At 38.1% G+C, this 21929-nt stretch overlaps 1 protein-coding gene across 1 annotated transcript in view; it reads left to right on the forward strand.

Annotated features, from left to right (window-relative positions):
* The window catches only part of LOC112610183 (coiled-coil domain-containing protein 144A-like), a 78153-nt gene that overhangs the window by 55179 nt on the left and 1045 nt on the right, over positions 1-21929 (forward strand). The window contains exons 13-16 of the mRNA XM_025363508.1: positions 7683-7976; positions 8562-8782; positions 10184-10388; positions 21217-21259. Of these exons, the coding sequence (XP_025219293.1) occupies positions 7683-7976; positions 8562-8782; positions 10184-10388; positions 21217-21222 (726 nt within the window). The 3' untranslated portion in view covers positions 21223-21259. The remainder of the gene's footprint in view (positions 1-7682; positions 7977-8561; positions 8783-10183; positions 10389-21216; positions 21260-21929) is intronic.

Genomic DNA, 21929 nt, shown 5'->3' on the forward strand with positions numbered 1-21929 from the left:
GTTATTGGTCTGTTCGGGTAATGAACAGACCATTTCTTCTTGGTTCATTCTAGCTGGTTATGCATTTCCAGGAATGTATCCATTTTCCCTAGGTTTCAGTTTGTTGGCATATAGTTGTTCATAATAGTCTCTCATGACCCCATATTTCTTTGCTATCAGTTATAATATCTCCTTTTCTGTTTCTCTTTTTATTTACTTGAGTTTTCTCTTTTTTCTTGTTTAATATAGTTAGCAGTTTATCAGTTGTGTTTATCTTTTCCAAAAACCATTTTTTACTTTGAAGGATATTTTGTTTGTTTTGCTTTATTACTCTACCTCATTCAGTTCTACCCTGCCTTTATCATTTCTTTCCTTCTACTACATTTGAGTTTTGGGTCTGTTCTTGCTTTTTTGGTTTCTTCAGGTGCATTGTTAGGTTGTTTATTTGAAGTCTTTCTCTTTTTTGGATGTAGTTGTTAATTGCTATAAATTGTCCTCTTAGTGCTTCTTTTATCACTTTCTATAGGGGTTGATTTTTTCCCCCATTTTCATTTGTTTCAAGGTATTTTCCATTTTTTTTCTTAATTTATTGATGGGCCCAGTTGTTCATTCAGGAGCATGCTGTTTAATTTCCATGTGTTTGTACAATTTACAGAGTTTTGTCATTATTGATTTCCATTTTTATTCCATTGTGGTTTGAGAAGATATTTGATACGAGTTTTTAAGTTCAACATATGGTCTATTCTAGAGAATGTTCTATGTGCTGATGAGAAGAATGTGTATTCTGCAGCTTTTTAAATGAAATGTTCTGTAAGTGTCTGCTAGGTCCATGTGGTCTATAGTGCAGGTTCATTTCGATGTTTCTTTGTCGATTTTCTGTTTAGATGATCCCTTCAGTGCCGAAAGTTAGGTGATGGAGTCCCCATCTATTATTGTACTGGAGACTATCTGTCTCTTTAGTTTCAGTGATGTTTGCCTTATATATCTGTGTGCTAAGGTATTGAGTGTGTATACCTTTATGACTGTTGTATCCTCTTGCTGAATTGATCCTGTTATTATTATATAATGGCCTTCTTTTTCTCTTTTATTTTTTTTTAACTTAAGATCCATTTTGTCTGATATAAATGTAGCTACTCCTGCATGCTTTGGGTTTCCATTTGCCTGGAATATCCTTCCATCCTTTCACTTGCAGTCTATGTGTCTTTACAGGTAAAGTGAGTTTCTTGTAGGCAGCATATCATTTGGTCTTTTGTTTTTGTTTTTGTTTTTGTAATCCATTCAGTCTATCTATATCTTTAATTGGGGAATTTAAATCATGTATATTCAAAGTTTTTATTGATAGGTGAGGACTTACTCCTTTCATTTTATTAATTGTTTAATGATTATTTTATCTATCATTTGTTCCTATCTTCCTCTTTTATTGTTTACCTCTACAATTTGCTGGTTTTCTGTAGTGATAATATTTGATTCCTTTCTGTTTTTCATTTCTGTACCTTCTCTACCAGTGAGTCTTACGGGTTTTTTTTTATTTTCATGGTGGCGGACATTGTCTTTTTGCTTCCAGATTGAGGACTCCTGTAAGCATTTCTTGTAGGATCAGTCTAGTGGAGATGCATTCCTTCAGGTTTTGCTTGTCTGAGACATTACTTCTTTTTCAGTTTTAGTTATTTACTTATTGGAGACAGAGTCTCACCCTGTTGCCCCAGCTGGAGTTCAGTGGCATGATCTCAGTTCACTGCAACCTCCACCTCCCAGGTTCAAGTAATTCTTGTGCCTCAGCCTCCTGAGTAGCTGGGACTACAGGCATGAACCACCATGCCTGGCTAATAGTTTGTATTTTTAGTAGAGACGGGGTTTTGCCATATTGCCCAGACTGGTCTTGAACTCCTGAGCTCAAACAGTACCCCCACCTTGGCCTCCCAAGGTGCTAGGATTACAGGGATGAACCACTGCGCCTGGCCCCTGTTTTTAAAGGATAGTTTTGCTGGATATAGTATTCTTGACAGGCAGTCTTTTTCTTCCCGCATATTAAATATATCATCTCATTCTCTCCTGTCCTCTAAGATTTCTGCTGACAAATATGCTGTTTATCTGATATGGATTCCCTTGTATATGACTTGGTGTTTTTCTCTTGCTCTTTGTCTTTGACTTTTGACATTTTACTCTGATGTGCCTCAGAGAAGACATTTTTTATTGTATTTCTTTGGGGATCTTTGAGACGTCTGTATCTAGATGTTTACATCTCTCACAAGACTTGGGAGTTTTTCAGCTATTATTTCATTTTCTGTGCCTTTTCCCATCTCTTCTATTTCTGCAACTCACAATATTCAAAAAATTTTTGCTCATGATGACCCATATATCACATACACTGTCTTCATTCTTTTTATTTTCTTTTGTTTTCCTTTTTGCTTTTTATTTGCCTGACCTCATACAAAGACCTCTCTTCAAGTTCGGAAATTCATTCCTCTGCTTGATCTAGTCTATTGCCAGCGTTCTCAGTTGTTTTTATTTTATGTATTGAATTCTTAGTTCCAGGATTTCTGGTTCCTTTTAATGCTATCTTTTTCATTGTTGAATTTCTTATTTAGATCATAAATTGTTTTCCTGATTCATTTGTATTACCTGTCTTTCCTATCAGGAATCTTTCCTGATTCGTTTGTATTATTGTGTATCTCACTATGTTTCTTTAAGATCATTATTTTGAATTTTATAGGTTTTGTTTTCTTTGGGATCTGTTACTGTTTTCTTTGGGCTCTGTCCTAAATGTTGATAACTGTGCAGCTGGTGTAACAGTCACTTCATCTAGTTTTAGGGGTTGACTTTTTCTGTAGATGTATCTATGTTGTTGGTTGGATATGGTACTCTGGCAGTGATGATGGGTGGGTGCATTGGTGTAGTCTCTATATACTTATGCTTTCTTCTGCTGTAATCAACACCAGTGTCTGTAAGTTCCTCAGTGGCTTACGGTGTGGTTGTTAGTAGCAGGGGATGCTGTGGTGAGGCCTTGATGGTGATGGGCAGGACAGCAGGCCAGTCCTCAGGCACACTGATGGCATACACAAGTATGTATGTGTGGCTGGCAGCACCAGGCCATGCTTCCCAGTTTTTGATGGCAGTGGGTTACCTGAGTGGGCTAGCCCTTGGGCCTCTAGGTGGTGTGTGCTGGGATCAGAGGTAGCAGTAGCAGGCCAGCCCAAAGGACCTTGGTGACACTGTAGCACTGGAGATGACAGTAGCAGCTGGGGGCTGGACCTTGGATCCCTTGGTAGCATGCATGGGCACTGGTAGTGGTGAAAGTAGGCTGCGTGGGCATTTCTCTGGCCCCCTATGAGGAACATTTGGGTAGGCACCTATGGCAGTGTGTGGAGCAGGTTTGTCCACAGGTTCACTGAAGGCATGTGCAGGAGCCTTTGTCAGTGGCTGGTGAGGCAGCCCTGTCTTTATGCTCCTGGATGCCATGTGCAGGTGCTGGTGGGGCAGTAGGACTCTCCTTGGTATTATTGGTAGACAGGGCCTGGGTAAATGCACACAGGCCTGGGTGGGGTAGGCTGCTCCTCAGGGTCCTGGACAGTGTATGTGAACACTGATAGCAACAACAGCAGCAGCAAGCAAAGTGGTCTCGTCTTCAGGCTCTCATATGGCTCACATGGGTGCCGCCCCTGGTGGGTTTAGCAGGCTTGTTCTCAGGTTCCTGCATGGTACACTTGAGCGGGCCAATCCTCCAGCCTCCTAAAGGTATGTACAGGTATGCACAGCACTGCCACTGAAGGGGATAGGGCTGCTGTTGGTGGCAGTGGTGTCAGTCAGGTGGCTCCTAGGCTCTAGAGAGCATACACTTAGGATCCCTTTGACCTAGAGTAGTTTTCCTGGTGGGCTATTAGGTGACCACCTATTTCCATAGGTATAGGGTGCTGTGGGGCTAGGGATTTGGGGGAATCTGTCCAGGCTTTGAGATGATCTTGGCCGGGCTGGCTACCTCAGGTCCCATTCCTTCTGTCATCAGAGGATCCCTATCAATATCCTGCTGAATTCCAGTATGTTCTCTTTGGTGTTTTCCTCAAGGTGTGGTTACCTACTTGCTGTTTTGGTTTTTCTTTTTGAAAGAGGTAAGTACTGGGTATTCCCAGTCAGCCATCTCAATGATGTCTTTGTCTATGCTGTGCATATTAAGGAATGTATAGACACGTTTTAAAACCTGCACAACTGACCCCATAACTATAATTTCAAAAATTTCTACCACTTGGAAAATCACACTCATTTGTAATTATTACCTCCCACCCCACACACAGGTTTCATTTTGTATGGCAGCAGGCTCAGACTTAAAGTACAAGATCCTAACCCCCCACCACACATATACATGTTTCATTTAATATGGCAGCAAGCTCAGGCTTGAAGTGCAAGATCCTACCATCTTTATCATGTCCAGTAGGGATTCACCCTGGGTTGTGGTTTCTGTGGTATAACCCCTTGAGTGCATTTCTTGTCAACACAAAGACTTAAGAACTAAAGGGACAAGTTTTCTACCACTCACCCACCCAGCATTCTCCTAAACTGCTGGAGACCCTCCTATTGAACAGAGAGAAAATGGAAGTCACAAAGGAAATACTAGACCATAGCAGTTCTGAAATACAGCCTGATGTGTGCTTCCACTTCTTTGATTTGGACTTTGTGGGAACCATCCTCTGTGGCTCTTTGTGGTGCCTTCTTGGCTCTTTGTTGTATCCTTTTCATAAGCAATGACCTGTGTTTCCAGCTAAGTAGTTTCCTCAGCCAGCTTCCTCCCTATAGAACTTCTTAGGTCCTAAGGCCTCTTTTCATTTTTACTGTCTTGGTGTCTTTTAAGCCAAGCTAGCAAGCAGTGCTATTGTTACTATAATTCTCTTAGAGTCTCTTGTGAATTTTACTTGAGTTCTTGTCATTGGAAAAACCACTTGTCCAGATCTCTTTCAGGTAAGCACTTCACCTTGTGCTTCCTGTGAAGGAAGCACACTGTTCTGTGTAGTAGGACAGTGCCTTAAGATGCGTATACCCTTAAGATCTTTAAGGGAATTTGAGGCAGCACCTTAAATCTTTCTGAGGTCTTAAAAAATGGTCTTACACTGACAGTCTTGGCTTCACCTTCAGACTGTGTTCTCCTGGCAGCACCCTGGATTTGATCTTGTCCCAGAGGCCATTTATCTCAGCAATACAGGTGCTCCTCAAGTTAGGATGGTGTTATGTTTGGATGACATTTGCATTTGTTATGTCTGATATTTGCAATTTATGGGCCATCATAAATTGCAAATACCAGAAGTTGTGGGAGGGTTTTCCATTTACGTGCTGTGAGATACATCAGGATAATTTCCAACATGCTGTGAGAACTCCAAACCACACCGTGAATCCTCATGTAGGTAGGTGTTCGAGCTGACTTCCCTACCTAACGTCCCAGCCAAAAGCCAGCTTCAAATGCGGCACAGGTGAATGAACAAGGCTTTAGACGATTCTAGTCCCCAGCTTTAAGTCACCTCAGCTGATGCCAAGTAAAGAAAAAGCGAGCTGGTGTAACCACCCCTGTAAGCCAAGAGGCGTACGCATATCATTTCATTACTCAACACATATCATTTTCACGCTTTATAAAAAGTTGGAAAACGGTGAGTCAAACCATGCTAAGTCAAGGACTGTCTATATTTGGGAATCTGACATGTGGAGAGGCTATAAAAAGGAAACAGATACTTGAACCCAGAAAGTCCTGGTTCCTTTATATGTAGTAGTCTTTCTTTAGCTTATCTCTTGCATTGGTTTTACTTTCAGCAGTTGTGTAGTAACAGTGCCCTTTCCTTCAGGTTCCAGTATCACTTTCTTCCCTATCCTTGTAAACCCTTCCTACCAGCTTCTTCGAGGACCATCAGGCTTCCACTAAGTCTCTTTAAAACTCTTCTTGTTTTTATGATTATTCTTCTGTAGATCCTTTCATCTTCCGCTTAGCTCCTGGTTCAATGGTAATCCTACATGTTTTAGTAGTTTTTGTTGTTTTGTTGTTGTACAGTCCATATGTAGTGTTGATATCTGTATCAGTTGTTTCTTGGTATATAACAAAATGCAGTGTCTCAAAACAACATCTATTTTGTTCACAATCTGCAGTTTTAGGCAAGGCTCAGTGGGGCCAGCTCACTTTTTCTTTACTTGGCATCAGCTGAGGTGACTTAAAGCTGGGGACTAGAATCGTCTGAAGCCTTGTTCATTCACCTGTGCGGCATTTGAAGCTGGCTTTTGGCTGGGACGTTAGGTAGGGAAGTCAGCTCGAACACCTACCTACATGAGGATTCACTGTGTGGTTTGGGCTTTCTCACAACATGTTGGCTGCATTTTAAGGTCAAGTGTCCCTAGAGAGAGAGAGTCAGGTAGAAGCTGTATGACTTTTTGTAACCAACCTTAGAAGTCACACAGCAGTTCTGCCACATTATGTTCACGAGAAACTGGTTGTCAATGCCAGCTTGTATTCAGGAGAGGGAATGTCATGGGAGAAGCGGCAAGCAATTTGTAGGTGTTTTAAAACCACCACTTCACTTACCTTTATAAAATAAAAAACAATCATCATTATTTCCTCCAAAGGAAAGCAGTTCTTTCCAACTCAGCACCACTGAAATTTCAGTGTAATTTTTTGTTGTCATTATTTAATGTGCTTCCTTATTTTGTATAAAGTAACAATGAATTACAAGATTGTGCTACTGAGTTAAGGCATTTTTCTTCAGAAAAAATGGTATGGATAATGCCATTGAACTTTTATACTGGGAGATGTGATTGCTTCTTAACTCCAAGTATCATTACTCTTTGAAATGTAACTCAAATTAGCATAAGACATTTGCAGTTCAGCAAAAGACTTATGGTATTGGAATCCATTTTTTTTTTCAAGATTTATTAATTAGAGTCTTATTTTCAGAGTCTTATTATGGGAGCCATTTATTGACTCAGGCCCAGATAATTCAATATGATGCCCCTAAAACTTCTTTGCAAATTATGGAGAATGATAATGGGTTAAAGGAATAAGAGACTTTGTGCTAAGGGGGTGACTTAGAGCCATTTTAAGGAGGAAACAATCATAGAAAAACAGAAGTCTAAGATCAAGTCCAAATGTTGTATGGCAAAGATGATGAAAGTAAAGGATATATTTTTGTGAATTCTGGTGGTTTTAACTTTGTTTTTAATTTTCTGAGTAATCGAAGGGTCTGTATTTTATGAATCTACAACAGTATAGGTAACATTTTATTGCAACTGAATTTATTTCAAAAATTATTAGTTTTGGCCGGGTGTGGTGGCTCATGCCTGTAATTCCAGCACTTTGGGAGGCTTAAGCGAGTGGATCACGAGGTCAGGAGATCGAGATCATCCTGGCTAACATGGTGAAACCCCGTCTACTAAAAATACAAAAAAAAAAAAAAAAAAAATTAGCCGGGCGAGGTGGCGGGCGCCTGTTGTCCCAGCTACTCAGGAGGCTGAGGCAGGAGAATGGCGTGAACTTGGGAGGCAGAGATCCTACCACCGCACTCTAGCCTGGGTGACAGAGTGAGACTCCATCAAAATAAAATAAAATAAAATAAAATTAAATTAAATTAAATTAAATAAATAAATAAATAAAATAAAATAAAATAAAATAAAATGTTTTATGTTAGACCATTTTCAGTCTGCCTTCTTCATTACCAAACTATATTGTTTTACTCATGCAGGTTGACCTTACAGAAGCACAGGAAACTGCCCCTTCACGATGTCTACATCTGGATGCAGAGAATGAAGTTCTTCAACTTCAACAGACATTATTCTCTATGAAAGCAATACAAAAGCAATGTGAAACACTACAGAAGAATAAGAAGCAGCTGAAACAAGAAGTAGTACACCTCAAAAGTTATATGGAGAAAAATATGTTAAAACATGCTGAAGCTGAACAGCATAAACTGTTGATTGAAGAAACAGCAAGGAAGGAGATAGAAGAAAAATTAAACGAAGCTGTTCTCACCTTGCAGGTTGGTTTATTTATCTGTAATGTGCTTTCATTCATTTCGCTGCAAATTTTATTTTGGATATATACATGTTTTCTCTACTTTCCTTATAGCAATTTGTTTGGTAGATTTCTAGAAGGAAGGTGGTATTTGTTTCTCCATTTAAATATTTTCGTTTGCATCATTCTTATAACTAAATTGATCTTCCATAATAATAATTCTCACTAGAGAATCATTTGATACTAAAGCCAGTTGGCATAAAACAAGACTAATAGAAAAAGTTAAAAAAAATTGTGATTTAAAAAATTAGCCACACTCTTGAACTGCTTTTAAGTTACATTGTTCCACTTTTAAAATTTTAACTTGGTTCTGTCATTCTTTGGAGAATTGTTCTACAATTCAGATTCAATTATTAATTCAGTTGGTACTGATGATAAATATGTTAAACTTGAGCTTCTTTCTTTCTTCACATCGTTCTTAAAATTGTTCTCTGAATCACATACTTAAAATTGTTCTCTGAATCACTGACTCCAAACAAAAGGAAACAAATACACAGTAATTATTCAAGTTATAATTACTTTTAAAATGTTCCCTTTTAATTTATTTTAGAAACAAGCAGCAGTATCTCAAGAACAATTAGCACAGTTAAGGGAGGATAATACTACTTCAATAAACACTCAGATGGAACTCACAATCAAAGATCTGGAATCTGAAATCTCCAGAATAAAAACTCCACAAGCCGACTTTATTAAAACCAAATTGGAAATATATAAGGAACTCTACCTACAAGAAGTAAAAGTTAGAGAATCCTTGTCAAGTGAACTGAATAGGTAAGTCAATACACAGAATCATAGAAAATAAGTTAAGCTCATTAATTTGCCTTCAGAAGCATAACTTTTAGTGAGACAGGTTCGTGAGATTTGTGGGAAGTGAAAGCTAACTAGATTATACAATTTTGGAAAATTGTGAATTATAAATAGTAAATGAACTTAACCTTTAAGTAAAATTGAAAACAGTAAATGAACGTAACCTTTAAGATCTTAGTCCAGGACAGTTCATGTCTCTGCTGTTTTTTGTTGTTTTTATGTGGCTTCCCCTCACCCCTTAATATTCTTACATAGTTAACCTATCTGTTAGGTTTTCAGCTAAGTATTTATGAAGCTTCATAATTTAGACAGTGATACCATTATAAAAATTGCTTGTCAGTATTCCCTTAATTCGAAATATTAATGAATTTAATTAACTTGAAAGGGTCAAGTACGACTACTCTGGGCACATTCTGGCACTCAGTAAATTCACTTTGCTTGATTGTAATCATTAGAGGGTGCCTTGAGAAGAAGTGTTCTGTGTAGTTTTTCCAGTCCACATAAAGGCACACCTGTGAAGTAGAGAATGATTAACATAGGGTTGAAGGGAAGTATAACTTACTAAGTGATAAAAAATAACACCTGGGTCAGCCTGAGGGGGTATGTGGAAGACAGAAAGGGCGGGCCTCACCTCTGATGCATGGGCCACAGTGTTAGGAGCTGATTGTCCTCGATGCTGCTTTAGTTCTCTTTGATTTCAGCAGTCTTATTCTGCCCTAGGAAAAGTTGCCCTGAATGATTCTTCAGTGCCAAATGCTCAATTTTTTTCCAGATAATGGGTGAAATGTACAAGGGCGGTGAAAACAATTGTTTGAAAATGTCTTTGAGAGATAGTTTTTTAGAAAATCTCTAACTGGTTTACTAAATACAAGTATTTCTAACTTTTATTTTTACTTTTAGTTTTTTATTGTATATATTTAAGTAGTACAATGTGATGTTTTGATATATTTATACACAGTGAAATGGTTATTTTGTCAGGCAAATTAATATTTTCATCATTTCACATAGTTACCCTTGGAATACAAGTAATTCTAATGACATCTTAAGAATCTTATGAGTAGAATCATTCCAGACAGGCAACAAGTGTTAACTGTGAAGCCGTACATCACTGATAGTCTTTTCTGTCCCCTCCCTCGTTTGAACTGTTTGTTAGAAATCCCCCTAGAAACATATGTACTTCTTTAGAACAATGTTAAAACTATAATTGGATACAGTAGGCATGCTCTAACACATTTTCAGAGTTAAAACATGGCTTATGGTATATTCCATTTACTCTTATGGCAACTTTTAGAACAACTGAAGTCATTTAGGAATCATTTAGGAAAAAATGAAATACGAAGCGTTTGTCTTTTGCAATCTTCATAGAACTAATGAGAAGATAGCAGAGGTCAGTGCGCAACTTACTGTGGAGAAAGAGCAGACCAGATCTCCATTCACTGCTTATACTACAAGGCCAGTCCTAGAGCCACCTTGTGCTGGAAATTTTATTGATAGTGAAGATCTCAAAAGAAGACATATTCCAGGAATAAAGAGGTCTGCCCTTAACAGCGTGGAGAGCTACTTGTTGAAGGTTAGTTATCTTTTTTCTTTTGGCGTTCAGATTTCTGATATAATTCTTGTATGTTTTTGGTGAAATACTCAGTTACTTAACTGTCTTGTGTATGGTAAGTAAAGGTAATAATTATCTGTGTTAATAAAGAGAAGAGACAGAAATTTTACAGTTATTTTTAAGTCCCTGGAGCTCTAATTCATAAGAGATTACTCCTCTGTTAAATTTATTCAATAAATGTAACCAAACTGACACATTTTAAATTTCTGTAAAAACTGCAATTAATTTAGATTTTAACGAAAGGTATACTTTGATGTGCTTTGTCTTACTAACTGATTTTAGTTTGTCTGGGGTTCACTTTTAAAGGGTTTAGTGTGCCTGGGGTCACTTTTAAAGTTTTTCTGCATCATCTCAGGTTTTCTACCCCTCATCATATGTGAATGATTGGTATCCAAACACTAACCACACTTGGATGTTTATTATTTAAAAGGATCCGGGATGTAAAGGACCTCTTCAAGGAGAACTACAAACCACTGCTCAGTGAAATTAAAGAGGACACAAACAAATGGAAGAACATACCATGCTCATGGATAGGAAGAATCAATATCGTGAAAATGGCCATACTGCCCAAGGTAATTTATAGATTCAATGCCATCCCCATCAAGCTACCAATGAGTTTCTTCACAGAATTGGAAAAAACTGCTTTAAAGTTCATATGGAACCAAAAAAGAGCCCGCATCTCCAAGACAATCCTAAGTCAAAAGAACAAAGCTGGAGGCATCACGCTACCTGACTTCAAACTATACTACAAGGCTACAGTAACCAAAACAGCATGGTACTGGTACCAAAACAGAGATATAGACCAATGGAACAGAACAGAGTCCTCAGAAATAATACCACACATCTACAGCCATCTGATCTTTGACAAACCTGAGAGAAACAAGAAATGGGGAAAGGATTCCCTATTTAATAAATGGTGCTGGGAAAATTGGCTAGCCATAAGTAGAAAGCTGAAACTGGATCCTTTCCTTACTCCTTATACGAAAATTAATTCAAGATGGATTAGAGACTTAAATGTTAGACCTAATACCATAAAAATCCTAGAGGAAAACCTAGGTAGTACCATTCAGGACATAGGCATGGGCAAAGACTTCATGTCTAAAACACCAAAAGCAACGGCAGCAAAAGCCAAAATTGACAAATGGGATCTCATTAAACTAAAGAGCTTCTGCACAGCAAAAGAAACTACCATCAGAGTGAACAGGCAACCTACAGAATGGGAGAAAATTTTTGCAATCTACTCATCTGACAAAGGGCTAATATCCAGAACCTACAAAGAACTCCAACAAATTTACAAGAAAAAAACAAACAACCCCATCAAAAAGTGGGCAAAGGATATGAATAGACATTTCTCAAAAGAAGACATTCATACAGCCAACAAACACATGAAAAAATGCTCATCATCACTGGCCATCAGAGAAATGCAAATCAAAACCACAATGAGATACCATCTCACACCAGTTAGAATGGCGATCATTCAAAAGTCAGGAAACAACAGGTGCTGGAGAGGATGTGGAGAAATAGGAACACTTTTACACTGTTGGTGGGATTGTAAACTAGTTCAACCATTATGGAAAACAGTATGGCGATTCCTCAAGGATCTAGAACTAGATGTACCATATGACCCAGCCATCCCATTACTGGGGATATACCCAAAGGATTATAAATTATGCTGCTATAAAGACACATGCACACGTATGTTTATTGCAGCACTATTCACAATAGCAAAGACTTGGAATCAACCCAAATGTCCATCAGTGACAGATTGGATTAAGAAAATGTGGCATATATACACCATGGAATACTATGCAGCCATAAAAAAGGATGAGTTTGTGTCCTTTGTAGGGACATGGATGCAGCTGGAATCCATCATTCTTAGCAAACTATCACAAGAACAGAAAACCAAACACCGCATGTTCTCACTCATAAGTGGGAACTGAACAATGAGATCACTTGGACTCGGGAAGGGGAACATCACACACCGGGGCCTATCATGGGGAGGGGGGCGGGGGGAGGGATTGCATTGGGAGTTATACCTGATGTAAATGACGAGTTGATGGGTGCAGCACACCAACAAGGCACAAGTATACATATGTAACAAACCTGCACGTTATGCACATGTACCCTACAACTTACAGTAGAATAATAATAAATAAATTTAAAAAAAATAAAAATAAAAAAATAAAAGAAAAAAAAAATAAAAGGATCCAAGGTGAACACTTTTGTATGTTATATAAACCTGCAAGACTTGATTAATCTGTTCTTTAAGTTAAAAGTTTTGTGATTTTCTTACATGAGTACATCTGTAATTGCTATTGCAGTTACAATGTTTTAATCCCAATTTTAGTAAAATGTGTCTATTGCTATGCAATTGTACAGTGGTTTTGAAATAGTTAAATCAAGCAAATATTTGAATTTTTAAAGTAAAGCTCACATAAGTTATGTCTCTCTACCTGGCCATAACTGGAGTGATTGATGACTAAGATGGCAATGATATCTAGAGTCCTTCAATAGCAAATGTGACCAAACAGAATCAATTCTATTCTTAATACCCCAAATTCCGTGTAAAGCTGCACATGGACATCTCCCCTGGACATGTAACAGGAACCTTTTAGTTCAACCATGTGGTTTCACTCACAGTAAGAGTCTATTTCTGGGGATTTCAAAATGGATCCAAGAATGACAAGCTATATAAACTATAGAGTTGGTAAGAAAAAAAAAAAACCAAAAACAAAACGTAATTCAGCTATGCTTGACCCAGATTAAGGGTATTTGTCTAACATTTGTCTATTTTTCAACTGGGGGAGAATTACAAAAGCTGAGCACAGTGGCACACACCTGTAGTCCCAGCTCCTCCTGAGGCTGAGGCAGGAAGATCACTTGAGCCTGGGAGTTCAAGGCTGCAGTGCACAGTGATTGTTCCTGTGAGTAGCTATGGCACTGCAGCACTCCAGCCTGGGCAACATAGCAAGATTCTGTCTCTTAAAAAAATTACAAAATCCATAAAACATTTGTTTGAACAAAAATAAATAGTTTTCTTTGTGTATATTACTGTTTTTAAAATTTTCAATTGATGCACATTGGCTTATAGTTTTGATGTTTTTATGGTCTCCTTAATGCACAGAAAAGTAGCGCAGGCCCACGTGGAATGAGCCTCAACCTTGTTGTGTTTACCTGGCTATTTCGTGTCCTAACAAATCATAGAAGAGCAAATCTAAGGTTTCTTAGACAGCACTGCAGCCAAATAGCTTAAAAGGGAACACATTAAATGATTGTTTTAATACATAGATTACAAGAGCCCAGCTAGCTGATATTTTTAATCATATTGTTCACTTAGGTTTTATTTTTCTGAAAAAAAAAGAGATGATTAGTGTCCAAATGCCTCAGTCACAAAATTGTACCACTGGGTACTAATGGAAAATGAATGTTAAATACGTCCGTAAGTGGTTAAGCAAGATGCAAATATAATGTTCTCATTAGTACTATGAACCCCCAAAATCTGAGACAAGTCTCAGTTAATTTAGAATGTTTATTTTGCCAAGGTTGAGGACACGCACCCATGACACAGCCTCAGGAAGTCTTGATGACATGTGCCTGAGGTGGTTGGGGCACAGCTTGGTTTGATATATTTTAGGAAGACATGAGACATCAATCAGTATATGTAAGAAGTACATTGGTTCACACTGGAAAGTCGGACAACTTGAAGCAAAGGGAAGAAGACTGGAAGCAGGGAGGGGGCTTCCAGGTCACAGATAGGTGTGAGAGACAAACAGTTGCACTCTTTTGAGTTTCTGATTAGCCTTTCCAAAGGAGACAGTCAGATCTCTATTTATCTCAGTGAGCAGAGAGGTAACTTTGAATAGAATGCCAGGCAGGTTTGCCCTGAGCAGTTTCCAGCATTTTCCAGAGTTTCCTTTTAGTTTAGTGATTTTGGGGCCCCAAGATATTTTCCTTACACAATACTTACCAGAAAAACAAGGTAATGTATCATTTTACAAGATGGTGCTGAGAGAGTTAAAAAAGCAGATGTAGGCTAGGCCCTGTGGCTCACACCTATAATCTCAGCACTTTGGGAGGCCGAGGTGGGTGGATCACCTGAGGTCAGGAGTTGGAGACGAACCTCCAACATGGTGAAAACCCATCTCTAATAAAAATACAAAACTTAGCTGGGCATCGTAGTGTGCGCCTGCAGTCCCAGCTACTTCGGAGGCTGAGGCAGGAGAATCACTTGAACCTGGAAGGCAAAGGTTGCAGTGAGCTGAGATTGCGCTACTGCACTCCAGCCTGGGTGACAGAGCAAGACTCCATCTCGGGGGTGGGGAAAAAATAAATAAAATAAATAAAAGCAGATGTGAAGCAAGGGAAGATTTTTGAGGAACTATTTTTTAAATTTTTTGGGGGGGGTGGGGAAAGGGGTGTTCATTTTTTAGTATTTCTAGATAAGTAGAAAATTTGTTTGTTTTGAAGTTAATGTTAATGTAGTAGTTCCAAGTCATACCTAGCTTCCTTGTGGGGCATTTGTTTGCCCAATCATGTTAGACTTACTAAAAGAGATGAAAAAGCATGATAATATCAAGATATGAGTGTTGGATGCAGTGGCTCACACCTGTAATCCCAGCACTTTGGGAGGCCGAGGCGGGTGGATTACTTGAGGTTAGGAATTCGAGACCAGCCTAGACAACATAGTGAAACCCTATCTCTGCTAAAAATACAAAAATTAGCCTGGCGTGGTGGTGGGCACCTATAATCCTAGTTACTCGGGAGGCTGAGGCAGAAGAATCGCTTGAACCCAGGAGGCAGAGGTTGCAGTGAGCTGAGATCGCACCACTGCACTGCAGCCCAGGTGACAGAACAAGACTCCCGTTTCAAAAAAAAAAAAAATAGATACAAAGGCATGTCTCCATAATCACACCTTGGAAGAGTTCTTATATAGCTGTTGTCTACAGAATTTTTAGAGTTACAGAAAGAAGGTGCCTTCTAGAGTTGCTAGGAACTTAAGTATTTCCTATAGGAAAACATCAGCTAATACAAGGAGGAGGTGGTAACATACCATCTAAACTGATATTTACAAAAAAAAGTGGGGGTGGGTGGGTTTCTGGGTGGGGCATTACAAAACAGGATGTTTAGAAATTTTTAGCTATGATTTTCAAAAGTAAAATGTTAAAAATAGCACTAATATTGGATCTGTTTATACATCTCCTTTATTTGCAAGATTTTAACACTTTGGGCCATTCCTACTGTGAAGTGCTATTGTACTCAGCATTTTCTCTAACCTCAAGAAAAATGGTTATAATTTTGTATGAAATCACACACCAGATAAATAATATAACTGGTTGTTGAAACAAGTTTTCTCTACATGCATGACATTTAGCATTTATTGCATCTCTCACCCCATTATATGAAATCTAGAGTCTGACTGTTCCCAGACCAAACTGAGAGTTGGGCTGCTATTTATCATAGCCCAGTAATGAGATGCAGATGAATTGGGGAGGAAGAGAGGTTTTATTTTCTGCAACCGGTTACAGGGAAGGCCTGGAAATTATTACCACACCAACTCAAAATTACAAAGTTTTCCAGAGCTTATATACCTTCTAAGCTATATATCTACAGTAAGTGTGCATTCGTCTATAGACATAAGTGATTAACCTCTTTTAATCTATAACTAAGGTCTAAGTCCTGAAGACTTTCCTCTGCTTCAGTAAATTTATTTAATCTAAATGGGTCCAGGTGCTGGGGTGATAACCCTTATGTTGTCTCCTGCTAAATCATGGAGGTTTGTGAGTTCCATTAGACCCCTATCAATAAACTTATTTGTGGAGGCCTGGGGAGTTTCTTCAGATCTCCAATAAAATGTATTTAATACTAAACAGGTCCTATTAAGAATTCCTTCATTATTTTGTCATACTTTAAGGCCCAGGAAAGGCCTAGGCAAGACTCTTGGTGGGCTTTTGTTACATTCCAGCCTGTGTAAGGACACTGGCTCTTTCAGCTTTTAATATTTAACTTAACTATTCAGTTAAGTATTAACTATTTAATACTTAACTATTCAGAGTGCCAAAGCAATGAGACCTGACCTGCCACATAGCCTTGCCACTTAACACCATTGTAGTGATAATAGATTACTCTGCATATGTTTTACTAATTTTTACTTACAGTTTTCACATTCTAGATTAACCCTGGGATCCTTTGTCCTATATATCAGAAGTACTTTTTATAGTTTTATTGGCCTCTTATTTTCCAGCCCGTAATCTCAAGTATAATTTAGCAGTAGCCTGTCAATAAGAAGTTATTGCTGAAGAGTGAACTTTGTATTTATTGAACTTTGCCATTGGTACTGATTTCACTACATTTCTTTAAAAAAATCTTCCTTCTAACTCCTCCCCTCTTTAAAGTGGAGGTAGTTGTGAAGAATGTATGGTAATATTATAAAGTCAAGGAAGAAGAAACTATTTCTATAAGTGTTATACAGTCATCTTTCTTGTTCAGGCTGTGGTGGATAGGCAGCAAATGGTACTCCTCGTTCCCTTCTGAGTTCAGAACACTGGAGTCAGATGGACATCAACACACTAGCTCTATCACAGACTCATGATAACTAATGGGGGGATGTGGCTCAGATGTGCAGCCACAGTATTTTATCCCAGATTAGGCACTAACCCACAGAGTTTTAAGTGGAGAAAACAAATGCTTGACACCCATCGCAGTTGCATGCTGCTTACTGCAGAGATGACAGCAGACCTGAACTCATGTCACTGTGGGCAGACACATCTTTTGAAAGAGACCCTGAGCCAAGCGAGCACACTGTGTGCTTTGCCCAAATTCACCCATTAGGTAGATCTGATATCCTCTCAAGAGGAAGCTGTAGGTGGAGAGAGTCTAAGTCCTCACTTGAAACCTGAGGCCAGGGAAATGAAAGTTCTCCTGTCATTTCTGCCTGTATATAAGTGATAATTGAGATTAAGCCCATGTCTTTGTATGTACAGATTAATGATGAGAAGTTGGACAGAAGTGTGCTAAATGGTAAAGAGAAATCTGTTTTGTGTTTTCAGTTTTTCTATAAATAACTCACAACATGGATAATTGACTTGTTGATTGATTTTCGTAAACCAAGTCTTATTTGGAGGAGAATAAATAATTCTTTTAAGGAATAGTTTCCTCAATTTCTGCTTGCTTGGTTCAGCTAAAGATTTTCTCCTTCAAGTTTTCTGTTCTGCAGTTTGAAAAATGTGTTCTTCATAAATTGAGTGTCTTGACTGGTACTGGCCAGAAGTTATGATATTAATTGTTTAAATTTGATTCATAACTTACAATTTGGAGAGCTACTCTTTTTTGTCTCCTGCTTAAACATTATAGAGCATCATGATAGTTTATAGATGCATTTTCTCTCTCTTTTTTTTTTGTTGTTGTTGTTTTTGTCGCCCAGGCTGGAGTGCAGTGGCACGATCTCTGCTCACTGCAACCTCCGCCTCCTGGGTTCAAGTGATTCTCCTGCCTCAGCCTCCTGAGTAGCTGGGACTACAGGTGCACACCACCACGCCTGGCTAATTTTTGTATTTTTGGTAGAGACAGGGTTTCACCATATTGTCCAGGCTGGTCTTGAACTCCTAACCTTGTGATCCACCCAGTTTGGCCTCCCAAAGTGCTGAGATTACAGGCGTGAATCATCATTCCTGGCCTGAGTTATTTATTTATTTATTTATTTATTATTATTTTTTATGCAGAGTTTCACTCTGTCGCCCAGGCTGGAGTGCAGTGGCGCGATCTCGGCTCACCACAAGCTCCACCTCCCTGGTTCACGCCATTCTCCTGCCTCAGCCTCCTGAGTAGCTGGGACTACAGGTGCCCGCCAGCACGCCCCGCTAATTTTTTGTATTTTTAGTAGAGACGGAGTTTCATTGTGTTAGCCAGGATGGTCTCGATCTCCTGACCTTGTGATCCGCCCGCCTCGGCCTCCCATAGTGCTAGGATTACAGGTGTGAGCCACCACACCCAGCCTGAGTTATTTTTAAGAAATCTGTGTTTCTTTTCTGAATATGAAGGAAGCAACTGGCATAGAATAACTACAGGCTCAGTGAAAGATCTGAAGCCTACTCCTAGCTTGTAACTAATTGGCTTCGTGACCTCAGGCAAGCTGCAGTCTCTCTGAGCCTGTTTTGTTTCTTATATAAAATTAGGGACTTCGATTAAATCAGTGACATTCATACCTTTAAGTAACTTTTTTTTTTTTTTTTAAAAAGAATAGAACTTTTAAAAATTGCATGAAACCATATTATAGAAAACAGAAGTAGTGCTGTCTGACTAAAGGAAGGATCAGTGCTCTGAAGCTATGACTTTCTTATCCCTTCATCCTTCAGTGTCCTCTGTGGAACCTTAGATTTCGGTGGGACATAGCTTGAAAAGGATCATTTCTAAGATAATCCTACTAATTAGCTGAAATGTGTTGGTACATATGTTCTCCCCTGTATAACTTTCCCACCTACTTATATTTTTAATGAAAAAGTGTAAATATATTTGCAGATGTGCTCGCATTGTTGATGTTGGACTTCCTCCACCGTCTGAGACATAATCCCCACCTGGAGATAAAGAGAAAGGCCATGGAGAGAGGAGGAGCAATTTTATTAAAAAGTTTATGTATTTTGCTCCATAAGGATTTAGTATGTTGTATAAAGTGAAAATTAACAGTTTACTAAGCTCTTTTATATCCTCTGGTGATGTTCAGTTTCTCCTGAGCTATTGCTCTGCACACTACAAAAGCCATCGATGGCCCGGCCCCCTTGTCTCATTGAATAGGACAGTGATTAATGTCACCATTATCTCTCCTTTTATCTACTTATCTCTCTTTTTCCTTTCTATTATCTGTGCCAGGCACTGTTTTAAGTGGTTCAACTGGGGACAACAATTCTGAATGTCTGTGAAGGGAAATATGAGGAAAATGTGTGATTTAATGGTAAAGCAAAAATAAAATGAAAGGACTTTTTAAAAGTCACTTAATATTTGCCTGTTTTTACTTCTGAAAATAGGTAAAGCCACCCCAGCCTTTCACTGGCCAGGAAAAAAACTGGAGCCATCAACACTCAAAACCCCTTTCCTACGGTTTTGGGTTCCCATCCCACAGGCACTCCCTCCCCGTGTTCTGGGCCTGTTCTTTTTCCCTCTGCTTTTGCATCTGATCTGTGATCTCCTTCTCAAAGGCAGCTGCCCTCCACTGTCATTTATGTAGGGAAATATTCAAGGGTCAGGGAAAGGCTGGAAGAGAATTGATGTAGGGGGAGGCCACTCCGGGGCTGAAAGACAGGCAGTGACTTCTACCATGTACTCTTACTGAAGAGTTTGGAGAGAAAATGACCTTTACTTAAAGTTGTTATACAGAAAGTATTCTCTCTCTACAGAGTTATGATTTATTCAGCATAAAAGTAAGCAATTTGTTAAGAAGATTATTTCATTTTTATGTTAACAAAATTGAGGTAGTATGAAAATATTGTGAATGGGGTATAAAAAAATAATAAGATCTATTACATTAGAAATATTTAGCCAGAAGAGCTTTTGCAAGAAAATATAACAACATTACAGTAGTAGTGTCTTAATTTGAGTCATGTAAAAATGTATTTTTTACATAGTGTTTATGAATGGCAGTATCTAGTGTTCTTTGAAGAAAGGCTTTCCCCTTTATCTGGTATTGAATTACTGCTTTTATAAGGCCTGGCTGGTAATGTTGTAGTCATATTCCTTACTCTATAAAGCCTATCTATAATGTTTTTGTCACAGAAATGTTATGGAAAGGAGTCTCAAAATATTGGTAAACCTGTTAGTAAAACAAAAAACTTGACTTGACACCTAAAATTTGTAAAGGCATTAGATATCATTATCCTTGTCACCACAAACTATCTCAGACCATGTTCTAGGCATTTAGTGAGAGAATACCTATTCTACAAAAGATTTAAATAAGAGCACTCTAGATAGAGACACCGGCAATAAGTTTGAAATATTCCCACACCTTTCATAATTAAGTAGATAACTATAACTTGTCAGACGCTTCAAAAAATGGGTACTAATTTCTGAAAAGCAATCAAAGTTGCAGTTACATAACTCTATATTGTTTTCCTAGTTTTTAATTCTAGACACTCATGAATCAAAGAAACTAAGATTGAAAACTGCCTCTAACCTATATTTATCCTTGTTTTCATGTAAATTTTCTGAAATCTTTGTGTCCATATGAATAAAGAAATGTTAATCATAATAGACAGCATAATCTTTTGCTGGTAGAACTTTTACATGGCATCACAACAATGCTGCTTTCTTCAAGTATGTATTAAAGATTCTGTGCTGAATTAATAGCAAAGAATATACTTTGAAATTATTATTTTCTAAAAGTACAGAATAAGGAGTTCATTTTAAGGAAGTATTCATTAAAGTGAAAAACTGATTAGACCTTGATAAAGGGCAGAGTTTTGATAAGAATGGGAAAATGCATTCATTGCAAAATATGACTTGAATTATTTAACCTCTGTACTAATAAGGGAAAACATCACACTTTTGAAATGACATAGATCCAACAGACCAATATTAATTGTACTTTTGTGAGATTAATCTAAACAGCATAACACATATATGTTCTCCATTATCTAAACTTAAAATAGGTAGGAATTTATGTGATTTTTTAAAAATTTAAGCATTCTTCAAGTTAGGTCTAGTCTGTAAAAGTGTTATTTAAAGGCCACATTTTGTAATTGATGCTCCTTACCATGATAATGTCTCTTCTTAAACATTGTAAATAATATTTGACTTATTTCAGATGTAGCAGAAGTTGCAAAATGATATAACAACAGAAGTAGCAGGTATGTTACCAAAATTTATTAATTAAATTTAGATTAAGTAATATATATCTGAAATAAACTGCAAATGACATCCCTTTCTGTTCTTGGGCTAATAGATAATACATTAAATATTCTTTCTTACACATTAGATAATGAAAGATGTGAAAAATTGAACATGTATAATGAAGAGCATACTTATGCCTCACTAATTCATCACGTTCCATAGCTTGAAAAACAAAGCTCAAGGAGTCTGGCTCTGTACTTCACTTCTGCCATCCCTATGGAACTGTCAGCCAGCACACAGAAACTGTTCTCAGAAAACAAAGTCATCATCAATTTCTCAGGGTTATGGTAGTGATTTTTAAGGCCAAAACACCCCAGTCTCATCTAGTAACCTAGTCAAGCAGTTACAGTTTATAAGCAGTCACTTGAGAGGTAACACTTTAAGTCTCCAGTTGTTTACAGTGTCACCGGTTTACTTTTGCCCTCAGGAAAAGTTCCAAATTCCTTAACATGGAATATAAACACCCACATTCATTTGGTTCTCCTCAAGTTACTCAGGCTTCTCTCTCACCACTTACTGTGCTCTGCCCTTTGCTCTAGGATCCAGCCAAACTGGACTGCACAGAACTCTACAGTGCTCTTCCTTCTCCTCCAGCTCTTTGCACTTGCTTCTTTGCTCTGTCTGCCA

This window comes from Theropithecus gelada, chromosome 16 (genome assembly GCF_003255815.1).
Source record: "Theropithecus gelada isolate Dixy chromosome 16, Tgel_1.0, whole genome shotgun sequence".
NCBI lineage: Eukaryota > Metazoa > Chordata > Mammalia > Primates > Cercopithecidae > Theropithecus > Theropithecus gelada.